General features: G+C 46.3%; 1 protein-coding gene across 2 annotated transcripts in view; it reads right to left on the bottom strand.

Moving 5' to 3' along the window:
• Positions 1-287: 287 nt before the first annotated feature.
• LOC138249651 (cytochrome P450 2J4-like) overlaps positions 288-25,610 on the bottom strand; it is a 174,832-nt gene continuing 149,509 nt past the window's right edge. Inside the window, exons 9-10 of one of the 2 annotated variants that reach the window (XM_069203606.1) lie at positions 11,676-11,754; positions 10,491-10,604 (exon numbers count right to left, since the gene is read on the bottom strand). In XM_069203606.1, coding sequence (XP_069059707.1) covers positions 11,705-11,754 — 50 coding nt within the window. In that variant the 3' untranslated portion in view covers positions 10,491-10,604; positions 11,676-11,704. Of the gene's footprint in view, positions 10,605-11,675; positions 11,755-25,610 lie in introns of both variants that reach the window. The other variant, XM_069203605.1, reaches the window with a different exon arrangement.

The raw sequence follows: 25,610 nt of genomic DNA, 5'->3' as shown, positions 1-25,610 counted from the left end.
GTTTTAGAGGTAAGATCACATACACTGGGACACTGTATAGCAGTGTCCCATATTTAGAGCAGGTGAGTCTCAAAAAAATGAAAAACTGTACGTCCCTGCTCCAAAACAGGTCACTTTGCAACAATTTGTATCTAGGCAATTTAACAAATATATCAGGATTAATTACAGTTGCTCATGTTTCTAGTGTACAAGTGTTAATATTTAAGTTTTATATCAACAAAAAAGAAATCAGACTATGTCAGATAAACCAAATCACACTGGTTGTGAAGATTCTTTTTTAATTTTAATAAATGTATTAAGGTTTCAAAGAAAACATGCTGCTTATTTCATTAAGTAAAATAACAAACCTTAAGCAGTAGAGAATATCAATGAAATATGTAACAACCTATGAAATTTAATTAAGATCACTCAGGAAGTAATGTGATAACAGAGCAAATTATAGCATTGGAGGATTTACTACAGCAAATAAGATATTTCAGCATAATTAATCAATTGAGGCACACTGGAAAATGATAACAGATGTTACATAATAACAAAGACAACCATAAATACAAAATCTAGCAGAAATCATTCCGTATTGGGTAGTCAAACACTGACTTTGTTTTATTCCGATTTCATGAGCAATAAAACCAATTCATATAAAATACTATCTACTGCTTAGAAGAATGCATAATGTAGATAAATAAAACCACAGGAAAGTTCAATTAAAAAATCATAAATCCCAGGAAATCTTTTCATACAAATGCTATTTGTTAAATCAGAAAGTCTGCAGAGTAATACTCATTACTCCTCATCTCTATTCTTATCTATAATAGTTTTTATATTCATAACAAATGATTAAAGTTTAGCAATATTATAGAAAATAACACAATTATAAGGTCTTTTTACAGAACACCACCTCAGAAATCATACACGTTTCCACAGCAAGGCCCTTCTCTTTCAGATGACCACAGCGATGAGCTGATAAATTAAATTCTCTTCCCCTTTGTTATTTTGGGGCTCCAATGACTGAACTTAGATTATTAGTCATTTAGGGGATATACAAAGTATTTGAAAAGATATGGTTACAACCACTACAAACTTGGGGCCAGATTTACGAGGCCCTTGCGCACATTAGCATCATTATTTTAATGCTAATAATGCTCAACGAGGCAAAAATCGCTGCACCTTATTTACAAAGTGGCACAATGCATGCATTGCCCCACTTTGCGACCCCTTGTGCCACATTATGCTTGAGCCAGGCATAATGTATGCAAGGGGGCGTTCTGGCGTTAGGAGGCAGTCAAAAATGGTGCAATAAAATCTACAAGATTGACCCATTTTTGGCGTCATGTTTAGCGCCTGCTCAAAGCAGGCCTTAAAGGTACACACCCATTGAAATCAATGGGCCTCCTTGCACTTAGCTGCACTAGCATCAACATTTTTGACTCTAGTGCAGCAAACCACCACAATAGCATAATAAATGATGACGCTATAGTCCTAACGTGCACCCTGGTGTCGTTAGGTGGCAGTTGGGGGCGCAAGAAATCTGGCGCATCAGTGCTGATGCGCCAATCTTGTAAATCTGGGCCTTAGAGTCTTGGGTAATGGGAACAAAAAGAGAAAGTAGTCTTTTTATCTTGAGGGGAAATACAGGCTGGACAGCTATTTGATTTATCTTTTATAGACATGCGCCAAGTACACATGATTTTGTTAAACTGCCTGCCCCACCTTTGGTTTACATCCGTATATTGGATTATTAAGCATGATCACATATAGGTCCAGTACCTCCGCTTAAGAACCATTTCTGCTCTGAGGGTGAGTAACAGCACTTTTACCAGAATGTCAGAGGGCGGATTATATTACAAATCTTTTTAAGGCATTTAAAGCATGGGACTCTACTGCAACTTGGTAGTGTTATGTGATCTTATTATATGGCTTACATTTTTGGTCATTCCAGAAGGCATGAGCTAACGAACACATGCATGCTCTAGAACCCATCCATTTGATCCACTTCTAAAAACAAGAGGACTAGAATGGTTCTACTAAGAAGATTTAACATTCTCAGGTTATTCCATAACTAAAATCCTGTGCTCAACAGATTCCTCTGGTCACTACACTGCATCCTTTTCAAATCATACTTGTGGATACCAGTTGACCTGATCTGAAATACATCTCTCTGGATAATCATATTGTTGGAAATTTGAGCTTTCTGCAGGGTCACTCAAAAATCTTCAGCCTTTTTGCTGAATCCTCCTTTTGCTGGCTACAGAACTCTGTGCACTTTACCCCTGCTAACCAATGGTAAAGTGCTTGTACTCCTCCTTTCAACATGATTAATTTGGTATGCACCTGACTTGTTTACTTAATTTACCTCTACATATGGTACCAAATATATCCATAGCTGGTAAATTAAATGTTACCAGTGAACTGCATCACCCACTGTGCCTCCCACTGCAGTGGCACAGTACAGCATGTCTCCAGACCTACCATTGTAGCCTGGTTGTGAAGTTTTAAACTGCAAATTTGATCTGCCATAAAAAAAAACCTTTTTTGAAAGGCCTAAACCTTCCTTTTAAATTTGAAAGGCCTAAACCTTTCTTTTAAATATTTATAAGTCACCTGTAAGTAGGCCTTATTGCCTATAGGGCAGCATACATTGTGTTTAGGTTTAATTCTGTTTTATTGATTTTAACCAAGGTGCAATACAACATCCTCCCACCTACATCCACGGGCCAATGGGGAACGAAAAGGAAGCAACAACACTGGATAACGTTGGTAGGAGGGTGGAAGGGGAGGCGAGGGATGGACCAGGATGGAGAAGGGAGAAACTCGACAGGCCCAGGAAACATGTGGTCGAGCACCCACAACTCACATGATAAAGCAAATCTTTGGGGGATCAGTCACTGTGGTGTGTCGAGTGTGTGAGATGCAGTAGGCAAAGATAGATGGGGCATGTTAACTCCACAAGAACCCCAGGTTTAATCGAACAGAGGTAAAGTGTGGTTGGCTACTGCTGTAAGTTTCTCCACCTTCCGAAGTTCCCACAGTTTGTGGAGCCGATCTAAGTGTGTCTGCACAGCATCAGTGCCCCGACGGGATAGGAGAACCTGCTTGGCTGCGCCTAAGGTTAGTGTAATAGCCCGCCCTCGTGCGGATATCAAGGGGTAGGTCAATGTGTCCAGGAGGCCTAACAGAATGTAGCTGGGGAATCGAGGCAGATCAGTGTCATACATTTTATCAACATCTGTTAAAACAGCCATTCAGGACCTTTGGATTTTAGGACAGTGCCAGAGTAAAGGGCATATTTACAAGAAAGTGGCGCATCGGTCCTGATGCGACACTTTTCTTGCGTCCCCCTGCACCTCCCTAACGACACCATGTTTGTGCCATATTTACAATACCACACACCATGGCGGTCGTTACCACAACAGTGTCAAGCGTTTTGGCTCTGTTGTGGCGCTGTGCTACACTAGACCCAAAAATGTTGGTGCTAGGGCAGCAAAGCACAGGGGGGCCCATAGGCCAATGCAGGAGCATCACTTTAACGCAGGCGTTAAAAATGACAAACAAAATGGGGCAGTGAAGTCTTGTAAATTTAATTGCGCCATTTTTTACTGCCTCCCTGCGGGGGAATGCCCCCTTGCATACATCATGCCTGGCGCAGGTATTATGTGGCACAAGGGTTACAAAGTGCACATATGGTGTGGGGGAATGGCCTTCTTAACGCTGCCTTAGCATAAAACAAAATTATGCTAGAATGGATTCAAGGTGGCTCAAGGGGCTTGTAAATCTGCTTCTAAGTGTGTTGAGGTATCTGGTGGTCCACATTGCCTCCAACAGTTAGGGTCCCCATCCAGTCTCCACTGAGCCACCCCAGCCGGTGTGTAGCACCAATTGTGTGATATTTTTAGGAACATTTCCTTACCCGACATGCTGCAGGCTGAAGCGCATGCTCGGTGCACAATGTCCTGCCATTCTCGGGGGTGAATTCGCATTTGCATTCCTGTTCCCATCTCCACTGTGCTGGAGTTTTGGTGGGTTTGATAGGAGTCAGTAGGAATGTATTGATGTCCGACAGAATTCATTTGTCAGATTGGTGTGTGGGGAGCCTCTTTTCGAATGGCACAGGGATTCGGCTGGCGTAAGGTTGAATATGTGGCTGCAGTACCCAATGGCAAATGTCAAGGTATTGCCAATAAGCAAAAGCAGAAATGGCATAGTCAGTCTGGAGTTGAGTGTTGTCCATGATCATCTCCTGGATCAAAGAGGTCTCCCACCCTCTTGCAACTGGTTTCCTGCCAGCACAGAAAGGCAGACCTCGGGAGCGCTTGAGGAAAATCTGTACTGCCTATTAGCGGAGTTGAGGGGTAAACACAGGAGAAGAGATGGTGTAGCTTCTGCACTTTATCCCACACACCTATTGTTGCTCGAACCACTGAGGAGACATATACTCCTAGTGGGTGATGTAATTTAGGTAACCATGGGATCTTCCAGATTTTAAACCTGGAAACCGCGTGGTCTATGAAGCACCAATGCTATCCAGTGCTTGCTCTGGCCCATTTCACCAAGTACAGAAGCTGACCAACCTGACAGTATCTCAGTAAGTGCGGTACACCCAGGCCCCCCTTCTCCCTGTCGCAAGTTTGTCTGTTTCTTTGCCATTTCCCCGCCCAGATGAAACCATCTCTCAGGTGTTACAGTTTGTCTAGTATGTGTGCGGGCGGTTGTAGGGGTAATGTCTGCATGATGTATAGGACCCTGGGAAGTAAGGTCATCTTAACTGCAGCAACGCGCCTCACCCATGACAGGGTGTGCTTCTTCCAGGCTGACAGGTCTGAACTGGTATTAGAGAGAAGTGTGGCATAATTTTGAAGGGAGTGCACCCCAGGTACCCCACCCCGTGTGGTCCAATCAAAGGGGGAAGGCTCTACAGTGCTGCCTTGTTCGCTTTCAGGCTTGTTAGGTTGAGGACCTGTGTTTTTTAAAATTAATTTTGAAACCAGATGCCAGTCCAAGGTCTTCTATCTCCCCCATGAGGTGTGGCAAAGAGGCGAGTGGTTGTGTCACCAAGATCATTATGTCGTCAGCATATAAGGAGGCCAACTTAAGGTCCCTTCCTCCCATTGGAACACCCGTTCTGTTTGTGTATTGCCTCACTCTTCCGGCAAAGGGTTCCTTGAATAGGGCAAATAAAAGTAAGGACAGTGGACATCCTTGACGGATGCCGCGTGCTATCTCAAGGGAACTGGACAACAACCCTGTCTTTCGCTTGAGAGTGGGCGCAGCTAGCTCCATACCAGCATCTAAATCGAGTCCCAAACCCGAATTTTGCAATCACAGGTTGTAGATATGGCCAGTGGACGCGGTCAAAGGCCTTTTCGCCATCGACAGGCAGAAGCAGCATGGGCAAACGCACACATTGTGCTTTATCTCAAAGATGGCTAAGACGTTTGGTGTTATCATTGCACCCCCTCTCAGCTGTAAACCCAGATTGGTCGGGTCAATGAGACCTTGCATTTATGGGGCTAGGCAAGACGCCAGTATGCTAGTGAAAATCTTTGCATCCATATTTAATAGGGATATAGGTTGGTACGACTCGCAATGTGCCAGGTACTTACCAGGTTTAGGGAGGAGTGTTATGATGGCCAATTTTTATGGTGTCCGTAAGGGCACCAGTATTGCTAAAGGAGTTGAATAAGCAAGCTAGGAGGGTGGGCAAGGATGGCCGCAAAGGTTTTATTGAAATCGGCCATGAACCGGTCTTGCCCGGACACTTTTCCCTGCGGCAGGTGCTGTATGGCCACGAGTACCTCAGATTGTTGTATATCCTTTTCCACTTTGGAAGATTAGACCAGGGGGAGCTGGGTAACATGTGCTTGGTCTAAGTATTCCTCAGCTGCCCTCAAGTCGAGCGCTTCTGATGAGTATAGGGTGGAGTAGAAATGCTCAAACTCCTGTGCAATTTCTTCATCCCGATGGACTCGAGCACCCGTGGTCCTTCTTTTTTGGGAATCCTGTGCTATATAATTTGCGCACAAAGCCACTGTTTCAGCAGGCAACCTGCTTTATTCCCACCTGGGTAGTATTTCTGTTTTGTGTGCAGGAGTGCATACTCCACCCTATCCGGGACAAAGGCTTTAAGTTGTTTATGAGCCGTTGCCAGATGGCGAAACATTTTAAAGGGAGCCTGTGCGCACATGGACATCCTCAAGGTCCCTCACAGTCTTATCCAGCTGGGCGCACATGTCCCACCGCTTCCTATTGAGACGAGTTGAAATTGTGATAAAGTGGCCTCGAATTACGGGCTTCAGACTGTCCCAAAGTATGGCAATAGGGGTGTCAGGGTTGTTGTTGATGTCTAAGATGCTGTGTATGGCTTTAGTAAACTCAGAACATTTGCAGCTTAGGAGCGCAGCTTGTGATTCAAGCACCACGTACGTGGTGGGGCCCTGTCAGATCTTTGACGTCTGCCGCAATGGCGCGCTTGAGGGCAGCAAGATTGTCCCCCAGAGCACCATACAAGTGTTCAAGGAAAGACCAAGTAACTGGAGCATCTTCCACTTCTTGTTACCCAGTACCAGGAGGCACAGGGAGCAGAGGCACAACCAGCACGGTGTCCGTGCTTTGGTCAGGTTTCCTTGCATGAGGTTTACGGGACATGTCTTTCAGGACGGCATCCTTCTTGCTGCTGTGATTGGAGGACATACTGGTAGAGAGAGTTACTGCGCTGCCAGACGGACGTAGTGTCTTGCGGTCCCCAAATCCGCTCTTGCTTAGGTAGCGGAGTATAAATCATGACTGGAAGTTCCCCTGTGGTGAATGGAGCGGCCCCCTCTGTAAGGGATGCGAGGTCCGGCACCCATTGCAAAGGTGGTGTCCTTATGATGAGGAGCGTGTCTTGAGGCCCTCCCAAAGGAAGCTCAGCAAGACATAACCAGGCAGCAATGAATCCACCGACAGGAGCGCTGCTCAGAGGGCTGCACCAATGCTGCAGCGGGCAGCAAAGCCAGATGTCAGTAGCCGGTGTCACCCCCATGTGCCCAGAAGCAGTGCACAGAAATGGTCCCCCAGGGCCCAAGTAGCAGCCGGCCTCTAAAGATATTTGGAGTACCCCGAAGAGCATGGCACACTGGTTCGAGTAGTCTGGCTCCTCCTTGTTGCAATTAGGCCCATTCCCTAGAAGGTGTGCAGTTCCTCAGTGCATAAATGCCCTGTGTCTGCCAAGCTTCCTCCCATGCCAAGCCCCATGTACACAGTAGCAGGGGGGCCTCCCAGCTGGGGTCAAAGCAGGCCCTACACCAAGGTGAATGGCACAACCCCAGGGTCCTCAAGAGCAGGCAGCCACTGAATTTAGTTTATTGAGGGTTGGAAGGCAAGCACTGGTACCTGTTGTCTTGTACTCAGTTTCCCCCGCTGCCGATTGCTGGTGTATGCAGTCATTCTCTCCCCCGCCTTCAGCGCCATGCCTTCAATAAATTCAGGTAGCCGTTGCAGCCACCGTGTTTAGGCTGCTGCTGATGTAGTTCACCACCGGTGCCAGCAGGAGGGAAGCAGGGGCCCCCGCTCAGCAGGGTACTGACTTAGGGGGCTAAGTTTCCTGCTACTGCCCATCTGATTTGCGGTTGGAGGAGTTCTGGCCGAACACGTCTACACAGCTGCCATGTTGGATGCCCCTCCATACATTGTGTAGGACATGTAGAAGTTTAATGTCAAACATGTCTGTACAGTAAAAATGCCTTCTAAGCGATTTTCACAGTAGCAGGGTTGGCTGTTATAGATTAAAGTTAGCGCAGGTTTGTGTCAAAAAGTATACCGATAGCTAGCGACATTGGATGCGAGCTGGGCACCATATTTAAGGAATGGCCAAGCCAGCACTAAGGCCCAGTTAACGTCAAAATAAATGACGCTAACCGGGTAGGGGAGGCGTAGGGAAGACTGGAGGTTGTGCGTGAAAGAATGGCGCTAGTCAGGTTAGAGTCAAAAAATGACCTTACTAGCGTCATTTTTTTTACGCACAACCCCCATGGACATGACTCCTGTCTGACTGGGCATGGCCACTGGGCACAGTGCCATGTAGGGGCGCCTAAGTTAGCCCCCCCCATGGCACTTTAAAAACAAAAAAAATATACTTACCTGGGATGGGTCGCCCCTATCCTTAGGTGTCCTTCAGCTGTGAGTGCGGGTGGGTGGAGGTGTCCCTGGGGGCAGGGAAGGGCACCTGTGGGCTCTTTCCATGGTCTCTAACCATGGAAATGGGACCACAGGTCTCCTAACGCCTGACAATACCCAGACGTTAAATAATGGCGCTAAGCAGGCTTAGCGCCATTATTTAAGGCCCTCCTCCTCCCGTGCGTGATTTTTGCATGGGAGGATAAATAAGGTGTTAGGGCCTTTGAGTCATTTTTTGCCCGGGAACACCTAGCTTGCATCTCATTGACGCAAGGTAGGTTTTCACGGTCAAAAAATTACGCTAACTCCATAACTTTGGCACTAGACAGGTCTAGCGCCAAAGTATAAATATGGAGTTAGGTTTGCGTTGAATTAGCGTAAAAGTATTGTGATTATTACTTGAGGTGGGTACTTACCCTCCCACCCAAATAATAACCCAATTTCTTCTACATAGGTGTTAACCTGTTCAGTCTGTTTATACAAAGTTTAAATCAGTCTTAGAATTTAACACATAGAGAAGAAAGGTAAATGATTGAACCAGTCATTCTCTGTAATACAGATGTACAGCTCACACTTTACATTAGTTATCGTTTTCTAGACTCCCTTAGATTTTCTGACTTGAACTCTCTTTTTAATGCCTCCCACATTTTCTATGTGTTTGGCATCCAGTCCATCAATGTTTTCTTCTCTGCCTCTTACTGGGGCCTAATTAGGCTCAAGGAGGGGGTCAGCTCACCTCACTCATTTTATTAATTACTCAGCCACAAAGGATGGGGTCCCTGGAGCCTAATAAGGCTCAAGGAGGGGGTCCCACAAGCCCCTCTCCTTTTTTAAAATTAATTTTGCCCTCAGGGCCACAGAAGGTTCAGAGAGGTAGACAGAATGTCCCCTGCCCTTTATAATTGTTTTTTCGCCTGAAAAGGGTCTGGGAGAGGGGCTGCATGCTCCCCTTTCCTAAGAATTCAGCCCCAGGAAATGGTGTCTCCAGGGACTGATAAGACTTACAGATGGAAGCTGCAAGCCCCAGCCCCAGCCCCTTAGAATTCCGCCCTAGGGAATGGGGTCCCTGGGGCATATTAAGGCTTAGGGAGGAGGGCTGCATGCCCCCCTCCCCTTTTTTGTTGGATTTGGGCCCAGGGATGGGGTTGAGGAGAGGTACTGAATGCCCCATCCCATTATTATATATGGGGATGAGGTCCTTAGGGCTCAAACTCCACCCCTACACTATGTCACCAAAAGCTGTGCATGGCGTGGGGTTTGGCAGGCTGCTGTGGGGGGGTGGGCTGCCTTTGGGAGATTGGCCAAAGGGCATGGCTGTGGGCCAGGCCCTGTGGTGAACCTCCAGCCATTCACCACCAAAGCATGAGGTTGGCTGCCTTTGGAGGGTTTTTAGCTGCAGGGGTTGGCTGCAGGGCTTGACTCTGTGGCAAACACCCAGTCCTGCATAGCCAAAGGCCCAGCACAGCATGAGGTAGGTTGCCCTTGGTGTGGTAGCTGCAGGGGATGGCTGCAGGGCCTGGCTGCTGGCCAGGCCCTGCAGCCAACTCCGCCACCATGCATGGCCGAAGGCCCCTAGTGGTGTGGGGTTGTCTGTCTTTGTCCAACCCCGCTGCACATAACCACAGGCCGGGTGCTCCGTCGGGTTATCTGCCTGCAGGGGTTGGCCACAGGTCCTGGTTGCAGGCCAGGTCTTGTGGCCAAATCCCAATCGTGCACGACCGAAGGCCCAGGCAGCATGGAGTTGGCTGCTTTTGGGGGGTGACTGCATGGGTTGAACACAGGCCAGGCCTGCGGCCAAATCCCCTGCCGCACATGGCCAAAGATTGTCTTTACATATAGTAATAAAATGTTACTTGATATTTAACAAAACGTAGACATTACCTGAAAAGAACAAAGGTTAAAGTAACAACGTAACATGTGAAAGTCTAAAAAACACAGAAATTTAGCAGTTATAGTTTTAGCTATCTCAAGTTAGTATAACTAGTGGCCAAGGTAACTGTAACTCACACCGTCGCCATGCCCCGTTAATTACCCCACACATTACATCACTCATAACTTCTTCTATGACATCATTGATAATATCACTTTAACATTTGCAATGAAATTGTTGATGAAAAAACTGTTAAAGGCAGGGGAGCAAGTTATATTTACCTTCGGGCACGAGTTATAGTTACTTGAGATAACGAGCTGGAATCCCCAGTTATTATTTATTTCTGCAAATGTCTGTTTCACTGTCATTTCTAAATGTTCTAGTGTTCACTGATGTGCTGCAGGCCGTCTCACCAAGGCCCTGATCTGACATGGGTGTGGCTTCAAAGTCAAGCCATAAACATAGTCTAAGTTGATTTTGCCACCTGCATCAGGCAGCTGAAAGGTGAATTCTCGCAGGAGGTTGGAGAAGAAGAGGAAAAGCTCGGTCCTTGCCATCTGCTCCGCTAGGCACATGCGCTGTCCTGTGAAAGTAAGAAACAGTATCACCAGATGGGCATATGACACAGGGGGTTATTCTAACTTTGGAGGAGTGTTAATCCATCCCAAAAGTGACGGTAAAGTGACGGATATACCACCAGCCGTATTACGAGTTCCATAGAATATAATGGACTCGTAATACGGCTGGTGGTAAATCCGTCACTTTTCCGTCACTTTTGGGACGGATTAACACCTCCTCCAAAGTTAGAATAACCCCCACAATCTGCATTCTACTTTTTCACCAAGGCCTAAAGGAGTGGTATGTGTGGAATAAAGACACAAGGGTTAATTTAGAGTTTGACGGAGAGGATACATCTTTTCAACGGTAAAGGAGTATCCTCCTTGCAAACTGAAGGTCCACCCACGTGATTTACACACGGTAGATCTTAACTATGACAGTCTGGGAGGCTACTCCAGCTCTGTTGCTGACATACTTTGATGGAGTAAGGGCCGTCAGAGGTTTGACCATTCAACTGCCCGCCAAAGGTTTGACCATTCAACTGCCCGCCAAATCTAGAGTGGGCACTGGAATGGCCAGTTTTTACTCTCCTTTACCACCATGAAAAACTTGGGGATAAGGGACTGTAATAAAGTTTTAATGACCCCTGCACCGTAGGTGAAAACATTCATGGTTTGCAGGCCATTCATTTTTATTTCTTCAAAAAACTAAATCCTGATGTGCTCTGGGATTTTGTTTTTGAAAAAAACAAAAACATATTAAAAGATTGATAGACGATACCGTCATTGTGACAGTACCGTATGTCATACTTTGAATACACTGGCAGGAACTGCAATGACGATGGTTCTTGTCAATGTTTAGGGCGACTCGAAGGCCCATATTTATACTTTTTTAGCGCCACATTTGCGCAATTTTTTGACGCAAAAGCAGCGCAAACTTGCAAAATACAACTGTATTTTGCACGTTTGCGCCGTTTTTGCGTCAAAAAGCGGTGCAAATGTGGCGCTAAAAAAGTATAAATAGGGGCCTAAATTTGGCAGGCGGCGGACCCTCAGTATGCTGGGAGTAAAGCACTTCGCCATACAGGCAGACTTACCTCCGCCCGCCAAACTTTAAATCATCTCCTCAGTTCGTTCCTTCTTCCACCTGGAGGCGGGTCTGCCACCACCAGAACGCTGTAGGTGTAACTGGCAGGTCAATCAATTAATCAAAAAAACACTTGACATGTAAAAAAGAATTCTAATAAAACCACTGTCCTCTTTTGCATGCAGAATTCATAATTTTCCGCACATAATTCTTATAACTATATCATGAAATTTGTATTCTTGGTAACTTGCCTCCAAATTTCACAAAAGGCATCAATGCTAATTGTTTATATGGAAAACTATCGCCAATAACTTCACTAATTTCTATACTACTAGATAGACACTGCTTCAGATGAGCAGAGGAGTCATCTTTTATCTACAAAGAAGTCCTGCTTCACCATTTTTTACATTTTAGAATGATATTATTTTTGTGCCTTCTGTTGTTAGGATGATAATATTACCCACCTTAAATGTAAAACTTCATTTAGCAGGTAAATATCATAAGTTCCTGCAGTTCAGTAGTTGGGCCATTACATGATACACTGCACCCCATTTCACTCCAACCACATTGCTGTTATTGCACCTCTAGATAGTGGCTTAAATGTGGAGCATTGTGTGAAAATGATGACCTGTGATTCTCTGTGAGAAAAGAGTCTTTGAGATGCCTTCTGGTGTCCAAGATTGTGAGATTGCTACTAGATGTGCTTGCACTGATGAGTATTTTAGACTATTTTTGGTTAGGCTTAGCAAATATGGAAGTATTTGTTAGGGTGTTTGTTGGACCTGGCCCTTTTACAGGGTCATTCCCCAGGCTTTTTGCTTTTTGCCTCCTTATTTTTCTGACCTTTGTTGGCTGACGTTTTGACTCTGAGCACTTTTTCACTGCTAACCAGTGCTAAAGTGCATGTGCTCACTCTTACAAATTTGGTATGATTGGATTATACCTGATTGGCATATTTAATTTACCTATAAGTCCCTTATAAAGTGGTATCCCTATACCCAGGGCCTGTAAATTAAATGCTACTAGTGGGCCTGCAGCGCTGCTTGCGCCCCCCCCCCCACTGAAGTTGCCTGTCAAACCTATCTAAGGCCTGCTAGCGCAGAGCATGTGTGCGCAGTTTCCTGCCGAAGGGACCTGGCATCTCAATGTACTTGCCAGGCCCAGAACTCCCCTTCTACCACATGTAAGTCACCCCTAAGGTTCGCCCTAGCTAGCCCATTGGGCAGGGTGCCATGTATGTAGAAGGCAGGACATGTACCATGTTGCGTGGCCTGTCCTGGTAGTGACAAACAGCCTAACTTGGTGTCTCACTGCTGAGAGTGCTGCCTTCTCATAGGAGTGCATTGTAAATGCCCTGCCTTATGTGTAAGGGGTATTGTCTGATTTATGAGGGGTAGCGTAGGCATGTTTGGTATGGTTGTGACAGTGGTAAGAAATGCTGCTTACTGGTGTAGGTGTAGTTTTTATTACTATCACAGAAATGCCACTTATAGAAAGTGCGCATTTATCTGTGCTTATGACTTTGGTGTTTTGCAGCTTGTCTCCAATCAACGTCTGGGCAGACTGACAGTTGGGGCTTTGTGCATACTACTCAGACAGCCTGAACACAGGGAGGGTGGAGGTGACACCGAGGTGCATCTACATACTGTAAAGCCTTCCTGGGCTGAGAGAAGGGAACACACCTGCATTTGTAAAGGCTGTGCCCTGGACTCACACAATAGGGTCGTTAACCCCCCACTGATGTTTGGAGCCTGTGCTGAGAGAGGGGGCACTCCCAGAACCAGTTGTAACTGGCTGGAACCTCCTCTCCCTGCCATTGTGAAACACTGTAAGAACTGACTATAAGTACAGGGGAATTTTCCCCACAATTGGAACACTCTTGGAACTTGAAACTGGACACAGAACGCTGATGAATGGACTCACCAGGAAACCACCTTGGACTGCTGCTGCTGTGCGGATCTGTGACCTGCCTGGTCACTAGAAGGACTGTCACCCTCTGCAAACCTTGTGCTGGCCTGTAGCTGGCCCACCAGCCTGTGCTCCCCTTGTCTCCTGGTTGCTCCCAAGGGCAGGGTGCTGTGCCCCTGATCCCTGTCAGGCTCTCTGTAGGTCTGGACTAAGCGCTGAAAAAAGCGCTCACTTGGAACTTCAGACCAGGGATCACCGCCGCAGCCCGGGCTTTTAACTTTGCCCCCCAGCGCTCTGAAAAGCGCTTTCCTTCTGCCCGAATCACCACAGCAGCTCAGGCTTATAGAAGTGCCCTCACGCTTGAAGGAGCACTTTTCTGCCGTGTACATCACCACCGCGACCCGGGCGCTGCGTCTGCGATTAGTGCGAGGTCCGCGCTGTTCGGAGTGCCCCCGGGGCACTTGCCAAAGCCAAAGAAAGGAGCTGGGCCACTACTATTGTGCCCCCGGGTGACGTGCGCTTTACGGAGTGCCCCCGGGGCACACGACGGCACCAACTCTTGGAGCTGACTCCCTCGAGGACGAGGGACGGCAGCAGGGCGGCTCGCGCACCAGATCGGGTGCGGCCGCAGAAGGGAGCAGACAAGGAGCCCCAACGGAGGCCCCTGCTCCCTCTACCTCCTTTGGGCAGCCGCACCACGGACAAGGGCGGCTGCCCCCCTTTCACGCAGGACACGGGGAGAAACGGGAGTTCCCTTCTCCCCGGTCACTGCCCTAGGGATGAGATCTCCCCTCCCCCCCTTTGAATCTTTTTGGAGGTTTGGGACCCCCGCCCCTTTGGAGAGGGCCACTAGAGGCCAGGGGGGCCACACAAGGATCGCAGGACCCCGGAGGGGCCCGTTCCCTATTTGCAGTAGGCAGGGTGCAAATCGCCCCTCTCTCCCAGGAGACCGGCCAGGCCCCCGTTTTCCACGCATAGGAGCGCCGGGGGCCCCCATACTCCTCCTTAGGCGCTGGAAGTGCCTCTTCCACCAACACCCAGGTATTCTTTAGGAAATCTAGGCTCTTGGAGCCTAATTTAGACTTGTAGACGCTTACTATTTCCTACCTGGTGATGGGTTATACATATATGTGCTAATGTTCCTTTTATGGGCATGTCTAGCTGATATGTACGTATATGACTTGTGGTATATTCTCTAATGTTCTTTTTATGGGTATTTAGGAATTGTTCATTACAAGTGCATATATCTTTTAGTCTAATTCCTGACTACTGCTTATGTTGTAGAATCCTGAGTACTTACGTGTTCTAATTGTGACAACTGCATATTCTTGCAGAGTATTAGTAACTTGTGTAACCTTCTGACAACTGCTAAGGTAGCAGGTATTACTTACGTGTAATGTTGGTCTAATGTTCTGTGCAATACAGATTATTTTTACATAGCTCAGTGTTGTGTTTACTTTGTGGTGTACATTTTGCGTCACGTGTGTTGTGTGTTGTGCAAACGCTTTACACATTGCCTCCAGGTTAAGCCTGACTGCTCGTGTCAAGCTACCTAGGGGGTGAGCAGGGGCTATCTTGGACGTGTAACTCCCTAGCCCTGACTAGAGTGGGTAGGTTCTGCCTGGCTGAGGTGCATACCCTAGCCAACCAGAAACCCCATTTCTAACAGTGTTATAGCCACTGGATGGAATCCTTCAGCCTAGTACCAGGCACAGGAACACTTCCATTAGGCGTTATAGGTTCTGGGCTTCTGCCAGGATGCCTGTACACTCTGCTTTGAGGTCCAGATGACCGTACTGTAGGTCATCAGGTACCATGTTGTCAGGCTCAACAACCGGAGGTCCTGGTACAAGGATGTCTCCGCTGTGCCTGGAGAGGAACTTGGGAGGCATTTTCAATTGTATTGCTGGATGTACAGATAGATTTAGGAGCTCCGTTACCCAGTGCTGGTGAGGTTAGGTTGGGAAATTTGAGTCAAGGTAGAATGGCCCATCTTTACTTTCCTTATGACCCTGGAGATAAGGGGGTATCTGTGGAAAGGAGTACACAAACACATTGGACCACTTAATTGAAAAGGCATTGCATTTGGACCCTAGATGCCAAAAACCTCTGGTGTCACACTAGGGTTTCTTGTTCTGGGTGGCAAAACAAGTCCAGTGTGGGGCAACCCCATTTGAGGAAGAGGTTGTCCACCTAGTCTTAGTGGATCTCCCATCTGTGACAGTCCAAAAGTGATAGACTAAGTGAGTATGCCTAATCATTTGGGCATCCAAGGAGATGCTCCACCGCCATGTCCACGTGATGGAAAATGGCCATAGAAATTGTGCCTCTTCTGACCCAGGACAGGATGTTGTTTCTCGTTGCTTGGCAATGATATACCTCGACGTTATGATGTCTGTTCTGTTAAGTGTTGTGCAGTGATCGCATGGTGAATGTGTGTGGTTGTAGTGTGTGTGTCTGCAAATAGCACACCATGGCACATTACAGAAAGGCTAAAGTACTGAGCAGCGCACACAGAGTAAATTAGTGTGCTGAATGTATGTATGTCATTGAGGGCACAATGCATGAAGGAAACAGTACTGCATAGTGTGTGTGCTGTGTCCATACACTGAGTGCAAGTGTACCTGTAAAAATACATTACGTGGAAGACTCTGGGTTCCATTTTAGGAAGATCAGGCCTGCCTGCTGAAGACATGGGACCCGCTGGAGAAGAAAGAGAGAGAGGCTCCTCCTGCACACTTCAAAGGGGTGCTCTCTGAGTCACAGATAGATCTCAACTCACAAAGGAGATGGGGCTGATAAGGGAATCATAAATAGTAGAGATGCGAGACCGGGATTAATCGTTTGATGTACGTCACTGCAGCTGACATTCAGGTGTCACTCCCAGGGCATGTGCTGTGGGACCACCAGCTTCGGAGTCTCTCCTGCTGTGACAGACAGACAGCCACTCAAGAGGAAGAAGAGAGAGACAAGTGTACATTTCAAAAGAAGCAGACCTCCAACATAAAACTCCAAAGATTCAGACCCTAAATCACACTTGGTGTCTGGAAATCAACTATAAGAAGGGGAGGTTGAGAACCTGAAGTTTGACATTTGCAAAGCAGCCAGATGGGCTTTGTGAGGAGGGGAAGCTCTGCAAGACTTCTGCCTGTGCCCAGGACAGGGGTCCAAAGCCTTCTGGTCTCCCTGCTGGCCTAGGGGACATCACCCAGGGAAACCTAGACCACCTGCCCTGAAACCTGGAGCACAAGTGCCTGCATGCTTGGCAAAACCAGGGTGCCCTGTAAGGAAGAGTAGACCGTTGGAGGGAGGAAGGTCCAGTGGGGAGCCCTGCCGAAGGAATACTGGTGCGAAGTGTGAGGAGACAGCTGTGCACTGAATGGGTCATTGCCAATGTGCAGGATTGAATCGGCGATCCCCCTAAGCCAGGAGAGAGCCACCATGAACTGAGCGATAAATTGATTGCTGTGTGGAGAGGCTGAAGCCAGTACCACCTCGCTGCAGTAACCCAGTATGCCAGAGGGGGCCACAGTAGAAGTCAGTGTGCCAACAAAGCACCAACACTTATGTGCACCTTAGCGGCAAACCCAATAGGACAGGAGGGGCCCCTGTGGTATAAGTGGCAGCACCTGGGAAGTCAACACCTTGCCAGCCGGTACTACGGCAACCCTGAATGCCAGGAGGGGCTGTCGGTACTGAGTATTGCTGAGTTCGGGCCATCGCGTGGTAAGCTAAAGCTGCGACCTACAGGTCTCAGTTGAGCAACAAGATCTGCCCTCTGACCTGCACTGGGAACTCTGGAGGATATTGAGAGGACTTTGCCCCTTCGCTGGAATGGGAGCATGAAGATGAACCCCCTCTCCCTGTGTGGGGAAAACTGAACTTACTGTGCCAACAGAAGCCTGGAGCCCCTCTGTTCACTGCTCAGGCCGACCTGTGCCTCTAAGGAGAGAAAGCCTGCACCATCCGGGTGCTGCTATGCATCCCGTGTGCAGACCAACTCGACCCAGCAGGACTGGAGCATTGCAAGTGTCCACAGTGGGGCCACCTGCTGAATGTTTATGTGCTGCTGGAGCGGGTAAGACTTCATACAGACCTTCCGGGCCCAGGGGACTCGCTGCTAAAAGTGCTGCGGCACCATAGACACTTTTGGCTATTTCCCAAGAATCAGAGTAGACTCTTTAGGAAGGTCTACTAGTGAGCATTCCTTGGATGCAGCCACCAGTGAATTGTGAGTAACCCATTCACATTACAAGGGAAAGGGTGCGATAAGGATTTGCCAGATAGACACTAGACTTCAGACCTCAGGGGGATTGTGTTATTGCTTATGAATGTCATAATACTTCATTGAATGTTTAAAGTTAGAAATAAAATACTCCAATTGAGTATAAAAACAAGTATTTGACTAGACATTGATTTATTGGCGTTACTCAGTGCACTCTGAGCTACGAGACGAGCTCACTAACCTGTATCTACATTGCCGGTGAGGAAATTCGATTTTTAATACGATCGTATCGACCCGCCATTTTGTGGCCCGCCGCCATTTTATGTTGCCTTCACTCAGGCAGCACAGCGAACGAAGTCCATTCTGCCTTTTCTGCTTATTCTGCAACATGGTGTTCAAAACAGTCTTCTGCCTCTATCTTTACAAGACTGGTATTAAGGTCTGACCGAGTACACTAATCCCTGTCTGGTTTTCTAATCCTTGTTTCAACTATCTGTAGGCTCACACTATTCTCCGCCGATCTTATCTTATCGTCTGGCCTTCGCTGTCCTTTGCTAGTATTCTCTCATTTCACAACTGTCTTCCAAACGCACACAAACTTATCGCACCACATGCAACTTCGTTGTGGATCGGTTAATGAATTAGTTCAAGGGAGGGGTGACAAACACAGCTGGAGGGGAGGCAACCTTAAGTCACTTGATACTTTGTTCTGTCTTGTTTTCCGACATTTCTATTGACTCTGTTCTATCTTTACATCATTCTTACTGGCTCCTTTCTATGTGTTCTGGGAGTGTATGTAGTTAATAAATGTTTTCATACGGTATATAAGATTGTGCGCCACAAAGTAAAGTGGCAGTCTCCTGAGAACATACCTTGTGTACTTCTTGGACAACTGTACTAGCTGCAGCTAATAAAATCTGATCTTTTACGCCTGACAGAGTGTCCCGTGTCTCTGTTAGTTGAGGCAGGTGAATCCAAGGAGATTTCAGGCGTACCCTGCGCCGCCAGGCCCATAAGGTTCTGGTTCTTCAACTGGCACCCAACGTGGGGCGGCTTCAGCGGTACCGGTTCTGCCTGAAGGTTGTGAGGAACCCCGCAGGAAAATTCTGGAGGAATCGCGAGCCACGTCAAGCGACCCCTGTATGTCGAAGTGGTCCGAAGGTCTTTTTCAGCGCGGTTACTCCTTCCTGACGGCTACTGACGACTGCTGCCCTGACTGCCGCCCTGCCTTGGCCCTTTCTTTGATGATGTATGGTAAAGCGAGACGATAGACGGGCCTCTGTTGGTGTAAGAAGACATCCTTAGTTAAGTATTTGGTGGGTCGCGCCCACAAATTTTGGTCTTTGTTTTGTCCTTAGGTCCTTAGATTTGGCCATTGCAGTGGCCAAAGCCGAGGGGTAAGTGCATTTGTGCTGTGTAAACTGAAAGTTTTACCCCCTTGATGTTTGTGAACAGCCAGTAAAAATCGTGAGATGTCTGGTCTGACTAAGTTTGGAAAACTTTGTTGCTTTGGTTGTAATAGGGACTCCCAGCTTGAGGACTCCTGTCCGATTCCTTCGGTTGGAACTCCCACATATGAGCTCTATTCTAAACATGGTGTTGGTCCTATTGCCTTTAATAAGACATGGACCCGATATACAAAGAAAGATGGTGTTTTAAAATGGCCAGAAAATGGTAGTTTCGAAACTGATGTGCTAGATAATTTAGAAGCAACGTTATTTAAAAGAAAAGCCCGGCCGGCAATGTTTGACTCTTTTCGCCTTTGGCGTAAGGAAGCCAAACAGAGAGAAATTAAACAAGCGAAACGAGATAGGAAAACACAGGGAATGACGATTATACAGGCTGCTCAGCAATTCAAAGATGATGAAATAGATAATACAATGGAAATTTCAGACAGACAGCATCGAATGGCAATAGATAAATGCTATCCGACGTTGCCTATCTCTTCCCTTGATAAGAGAAAAGATTTTGAGGAAGATTCCTTAATGTCCCACTTATTGAAATTGCCTCCGCCCTATGTACAAGGTGCTAATGCACCCCCGATGTTACAGCCTGTTCAGCTGCCAGTTGTGCTTCCGCCTGCTCCAGCTTTTCCACATTTGCCTCCTCAAGTATTGCCTATGCCAGCTTTGCCTTTAACTCCTTTGCCTTCTGCTCCTTTGGCGATTCCTAATGCTCCTTTAGTTAATTCACCTAATACCTTGTCCCCTATCGTTATGTCAAATTCTCCATCTATACGTAAGCAATTTGCAGATACTGTCTCTGGTCTCTTATCACCTTTCTTTGAAGCTTTAAACGTGTCTCCAGCTTTTTCTCGAAGACAGTCTCGTAGTCAATTCCCAGACTCCGAAGAGCGAGAAAAATTGGACTCACTTGCTTGTAGATGGATCAAGAAGGGTCCCCAATATAGTACGTCTGATATTATGTCCACCTTTCTGCAATGGAATGCACCTACGCAGAGATATGTTTTTAAAGTTATGTGCGATACTCTCGCTAAAGAATGGGAGGATATGAATTTGGGTTCGGTCCCACAGGATCTGTTAGATGTTCAGGCTGACTTTGACAAAGGACTTATTGTGGGTCCTAAGGTTGAAAACGCTGTCAGAACACTTATTTCTTTCAGATCCCTATTGTTCTCACAGACTTTTCCTGATTCTGATCCTTCAGTTAGGACAGCACTGAAAAACTATCCCATGAGAGAGGTTTCTCCAATATGGAAGGAAGAAGTTGCAGCAGCAGGTGCTAATCCAGCTATTCCTGCGCATTTTCAGCGCATATGGATACATGTCCCCTGGAAAAGGTCTGAAGTTTTAGCACTTAAACAGTCACTACCAGATCCACGCAAAAATCCTGCTGGTTACTATAAAGAGTTGTCGCAAACAGTTGATGCATGTATTATGAATCTAGCAGATATTGACATGTTGATGGGAAGTGTAGTTCCACAGACAATATGGGCTAAAATTCGTAGAGAGGATCACGCTCAAGAATTAGGCGGCGATTGGAATGCTATTATTGCCGCAGATAGAGGTCAAGTAGGTGGTGCAAAGCCCGACGCTGCTTTGATCTCAGAACTCCCTGGTAGGATTATTACATTAATGAAAACAATGATGCCTGCTTTGAGAGTTAATTGGGATAAGCTAGCAGCATGTAAACAAAAGAAAGATGAAAGTGTTTCCGATTTCTTTTCCCGATTCGAGGAGACATTCATTGATCACAGTGGTCAAGATATGGCTACAGAAGGGGGACAGCGATTATTTGTGGATAAGTTCGTATATAACTTGCTTCCTGAACTATCACACAAGCTAAAAGACTCCGAGAGTTCATGGGCAGTTTCTTCTTCCGCCCAGATATTGGCTACTGCACAATATTATGAAAATAGAGACAAAGAAGAAAGGGAAAAACAAGAGAAAAAGACGAAAGAATTAAAAACTAAAGTTCTCTTGCAACAGGCTTATCCTCCTCGTTATGTTCAGCCTCAGTTTCAACAGCCTCCGCAGTTTCAGAGGTTGTATCAAAAGCCTGAACCATTCATTCCAAGACATTTGCTAGGTCCCAATCAATGTGCTTATTGTAGGGAGGAAGGTCATTTTAAGAACAGTTGTCCGGCATTGTTGCAGCGTAATGGAGCAACATCTGCTTCACGAGGTCGTGGTGGTCTTCAGTCAGCAAATAGAGGTAGAGGTCGAGGTGTGTTAACCCAAGGGCAGCGTTCTTTTGTTCCTCCAAATTCCGGAAATTACTTTGACCAGCAAAATGTTAGGTCTACACAGTATTACAGTGAGGATCAGTATATTGAAGGAGGGAATGAAAGTCTTCATTTTGAATAGGACAGCCATGGACAAAGTAAGGGGGTTACGTCAATTCCAGTGGATCAGAATGGACCTTATGTTAATGTCACTACAATGGGTGTTTCAGAGCCATTTCTTTTAGATACTGGTGCCATGAGAAGCTCTATCATTCATTCTAAACTCCCTGGCGCACCTTTGTCTGGCTTAACGAATGTATCTGTAGGATTTTCTGGCGCCCCTGTTCGCAATCCAGTTTCTTGCCCTTTGCCTGTTTCAATAGGCCCTTATGATTTAGAAGCTCCGCTTCTTCTGACGAATGGTTGTGGTGAAAATCTGTTGGGTTTAGATCTATTAAAAAGAATGCATGCTACGATATATTGTTCACCTTCTGGTGTATACCTCACTCTAGGACAGAAAATGACTAGTCCAATGTACTTATCAAAAGATCAATTCCCACCTGAATTGCTTTCTCTTCCCGAAACGCTTTGGGCTACGGGTCCGAATGACGTTGGTTGTCTTGAGATCCCACCTTATGTTGTTACTCTCAAGCCCAATGCTGAAATGCCACGTATTCCGCAATACAGAATCTCTACTGAAGGTGAGAAAGCACTTCTGGAAATTGTCTATGATTTGATTCAGAAGGGTGTGGTTGAGGAAACGAGAGGAAATACATGTAACAGTCCTGTTCTTCCGGTTCTTAAACGCACTGATCCTTCTCAGCCTCCTGTTTATCGTTTTGTAATTGATCTTCGGGAGGTAAACAAGATTGTCGTACCGCAGTTTCCTGTAGTCCCAGATATCACTGCTCTGTTGACGATGATACCTTCTACAGCGACTTGGTTTTCAGTTATTGATCTAAAGAATGCTTTCTTTAGTATTCCCATCGCCGAAGAGAGTAGAGATATTTTTGGTTTTTCCCTCGGAGGCCGAAGCTTCCGGTTTAAACGCGCACCTCAAGGTTATTGTGAAAGTCCCTCTGTTTACAGTCAAGCTCTAAAATGTCATCTTGATGCTTTTTCCTTACCGTCCGGTGCCGCTCTCATTCAGTACATGGATGACTTATTAGTTTCCGCTGATTCAGAGGAGATTTGCAAAAACGTGACCGTTGCACTGTTGCGTCATTTGTTTGATCTGAATCACAAGGTTTCTCCTTCTAAATTACAATATGTCTGTCGCGAGGTGACTTATTTGGGTCATCTCTTGTCAAAGGAGGGACGACGATTGACCCCCGAACGAATTCAGGCAATTGCACAAATGTCAGTCCCATCCACACAAAGAGAGGTACGTGCTTTTTTGGGCATTACTTCTTATTGTAGACAGTGGATTCCGAGTTTCTCTTTATTGGCTAAACCGCTGTTGGCGCTAACTTTAAAAGATACGCCTCAGCCTCTTCCGTGGACTGACGAGTGTCAGAAGAGTTTTACTGATTTGCGTATTGCTTTGTGTTCTGCTCCTGTATTGGGTACTCCTGATTACAGTAAGCTCTTTACGCTCTATGTCCACGAAAGAGAGGGTTGTGCATTGTCAGTCTTAACGCAGCGTTTTGGAGATCAACAGCGACCATGCGCATATTTCTCAGCTACGTTAGATCCAGTAGCTAAAGCATTGCCTAGTTGTCTTAAGGCGACAGCGGCAGCAGCAATTTCTATTCGACAGTCTGCTGGAGTAGTGCTAGATAATACTCTCATTGTTATGGTGCCACATGCAGTGGATACTTTACTAAATAGGACAAAAACGCAGCATCTTACGAGTGCTCGGTTGTCCGGATATGAGCTGACGCTTTTGGCTAGTCACATACACATCAAACGATGTAATACCCTGAATCCAGCTACTTTGTTGCCTCTTCCAGAAGAGAGAGATGTCTCTGAACAGCATGATTGTTTTCTCCGTACTGAAGAAGAGACTAAGGGTAGAATTGACCTAAAAGACACGCCATTAGTGAATCCAGATGGAACACTATGGGTAGATGGTTCTTGTTTCAAGCTCCCGAATGGAGATACAGTTTCAGCCTACGCTATTACTACTTTGCATACGATTGTGGAGACAGCACGCATTAGACATAATTCAGCTCAGGCAGCTGAATTGATAGCCTTAACTAGAGCGTGTGTGTTATCCGAAGGAAAAAGAGTAAACGTGTACACTGATAGCCAATACGCTTTTGGTGCAGCGTTTAACTTTGGGCGTTTATGGAAGGAAAGAGGATTCTTTACTTCCCATGGTACTAAGATACAACATGGTCAATTAGTGACTGAACTTCTTGAGTCACTTACAATGCCTACTCAGATAGCGATCGTGAAGTGTAGTGCACACAAAAAGATTGTGGACGATGTTGGTCGAGGAAATGCATTTGCAGATGAGGTAGCGAAAAAGACAGCCAGAGACAACACAAGTCGAATGTATGTTGCAGGTCCCGCAAACTGCGTAAGAGAAAAGGGAATGTGTGAAGATACAGTAGAGAGTGTGAAATCAATTCAAGGAGAGGCTACGGAGAATGAGTTGAAAAAGTGGAAGGAAAGTACAGGAATGTTAGATGAGATGGGATGTTGGGTTGAATTATCAGAACATCAACGTTGGCTGTTACCAGATGCTTATGTACTACCTGTAGTTACTATGGCACATGGTCCAGCTCACCTAAGTGCAAAAGGAATATGTAAACTTCTGGCTCCAGTGTGGCAAAATGAGGGGATCCCAAAGTGTGCAAATAATGTAGTAAAACATTGTATTGTTTGCTTGATGTACAATCCGGGAAAGGGAACCCCAACTCCAGCAGGTCATTTTGCTCCTCCAACATATCCATTTGAGGTGTTGCAGATCGATTATATTCACATGGAACGATGCAACAACCTCAAATATGTTCTGGTGGTAGTATGTGCTTTTTCTAGATGGGTAGAAGCCTACCCTCTGAAGGACAATACTGCTTTATCAACTGCCAAAATACTTTTGAAAGAATTCTTCCCTAGGTTTGGTTTGCCGCGCATTGTCTGGAGTGACAATGGGAGCGAATTTGTGGGTCAAGTCATGCAAAAAGTTTGTGCAGGTCTTGGCATAAAACAGAAGTTCCACGCGGCGAATCACCCACAGTCGGCTGGTTTAGTAGAATGCTACAATGGAACCTTGAAGCTTAAAATTGCTAAGGTGCAAGCTAGCACAGGACTTAATTGGCCTGATGCTTTACCATTGGCTCTTCTGTCCACCAGAACAGCAGTACACTCTCGTTTGGGGCTTAGCCCTTACGAAGTGATATTTGGTCGCCCAGCTAATGTATGGGGAGTTCCTCGCCCTAAGAAATACTCAGACTTGCCATACCCGATGTTGATTGACTACTTGCATGACCTTACAACTAAATTGCGTGTTCTTCATCAACAGGTTCAGAGTGCTCTACCAGAGGCTTCCACAGACCCAGGTCATTCCATCCGACCAGGTGACTGGGTCTGCACGAAAAATTTCCAACGACAGAGAAATTTGGAGCCCAGATGGAGAGAGCCACGCCTGGTTCTTTTGACCACAAGAACAGCAGTTAAAGTCGAAGGAAAGAAAAACTGGGTGCATGCCGTGCACTGCAAGAAAGTGCCTTTGCCCTTGCCTTTCGATCAGTGGGTCCGTAGAGGCATCAGTGACTCTGAAAGTGAGAAAGTTCCGCAATTTGTACCATTCAGTGATGCGCGTCTAATTGGAACACTTTCTGAGAAAGAGGACGACGACATCCTTCAAGAAGCAATACCATCGCATCATCGCTTGAACACGACAAATCCAGGAACATTGTTTCAAAACCAGACTGCCTCTGGACAGGAACGCTATAATTTGAGACCAAGACCAAAGAACTTGTAAATTTCTCTCCTATGTAGTACTCTATCCCGGTTGCAGGGTCACGGTAGGAGTCTTAGTTACGACCTGAGTAAGTGGCAATAGGCCTGCAGGACCTCACAGTGTCATAGGACGGTAGATAATCGTAACTACAGTGATTGAGGAAGATTGCCGTGAGCATCCACTTAGAAAGATGGAGGCTACATTAGATAAAAGAGAA

Source organism: Pleurodeles waltl, chromosome 8 (assembly GCF_031143425.1).
Source record: "Pleurodeles waltl isolate 20211129_DDA chromosome 8, aPleWal1.hap1.20221129, whole genome shotgun sequence".
NCBI classification, from domain to species: Eukaryota; Metazoa; Chordata; class Amphibia; order Caudata; family Salamandridae; genus Pleurodeles; species Pleurodeles waltl.
The sequence above is the reverse complement of the archived record's forward strand: the minus strand, read 5'-3'. Positions and strand labels throughout refer to the sequence as shown.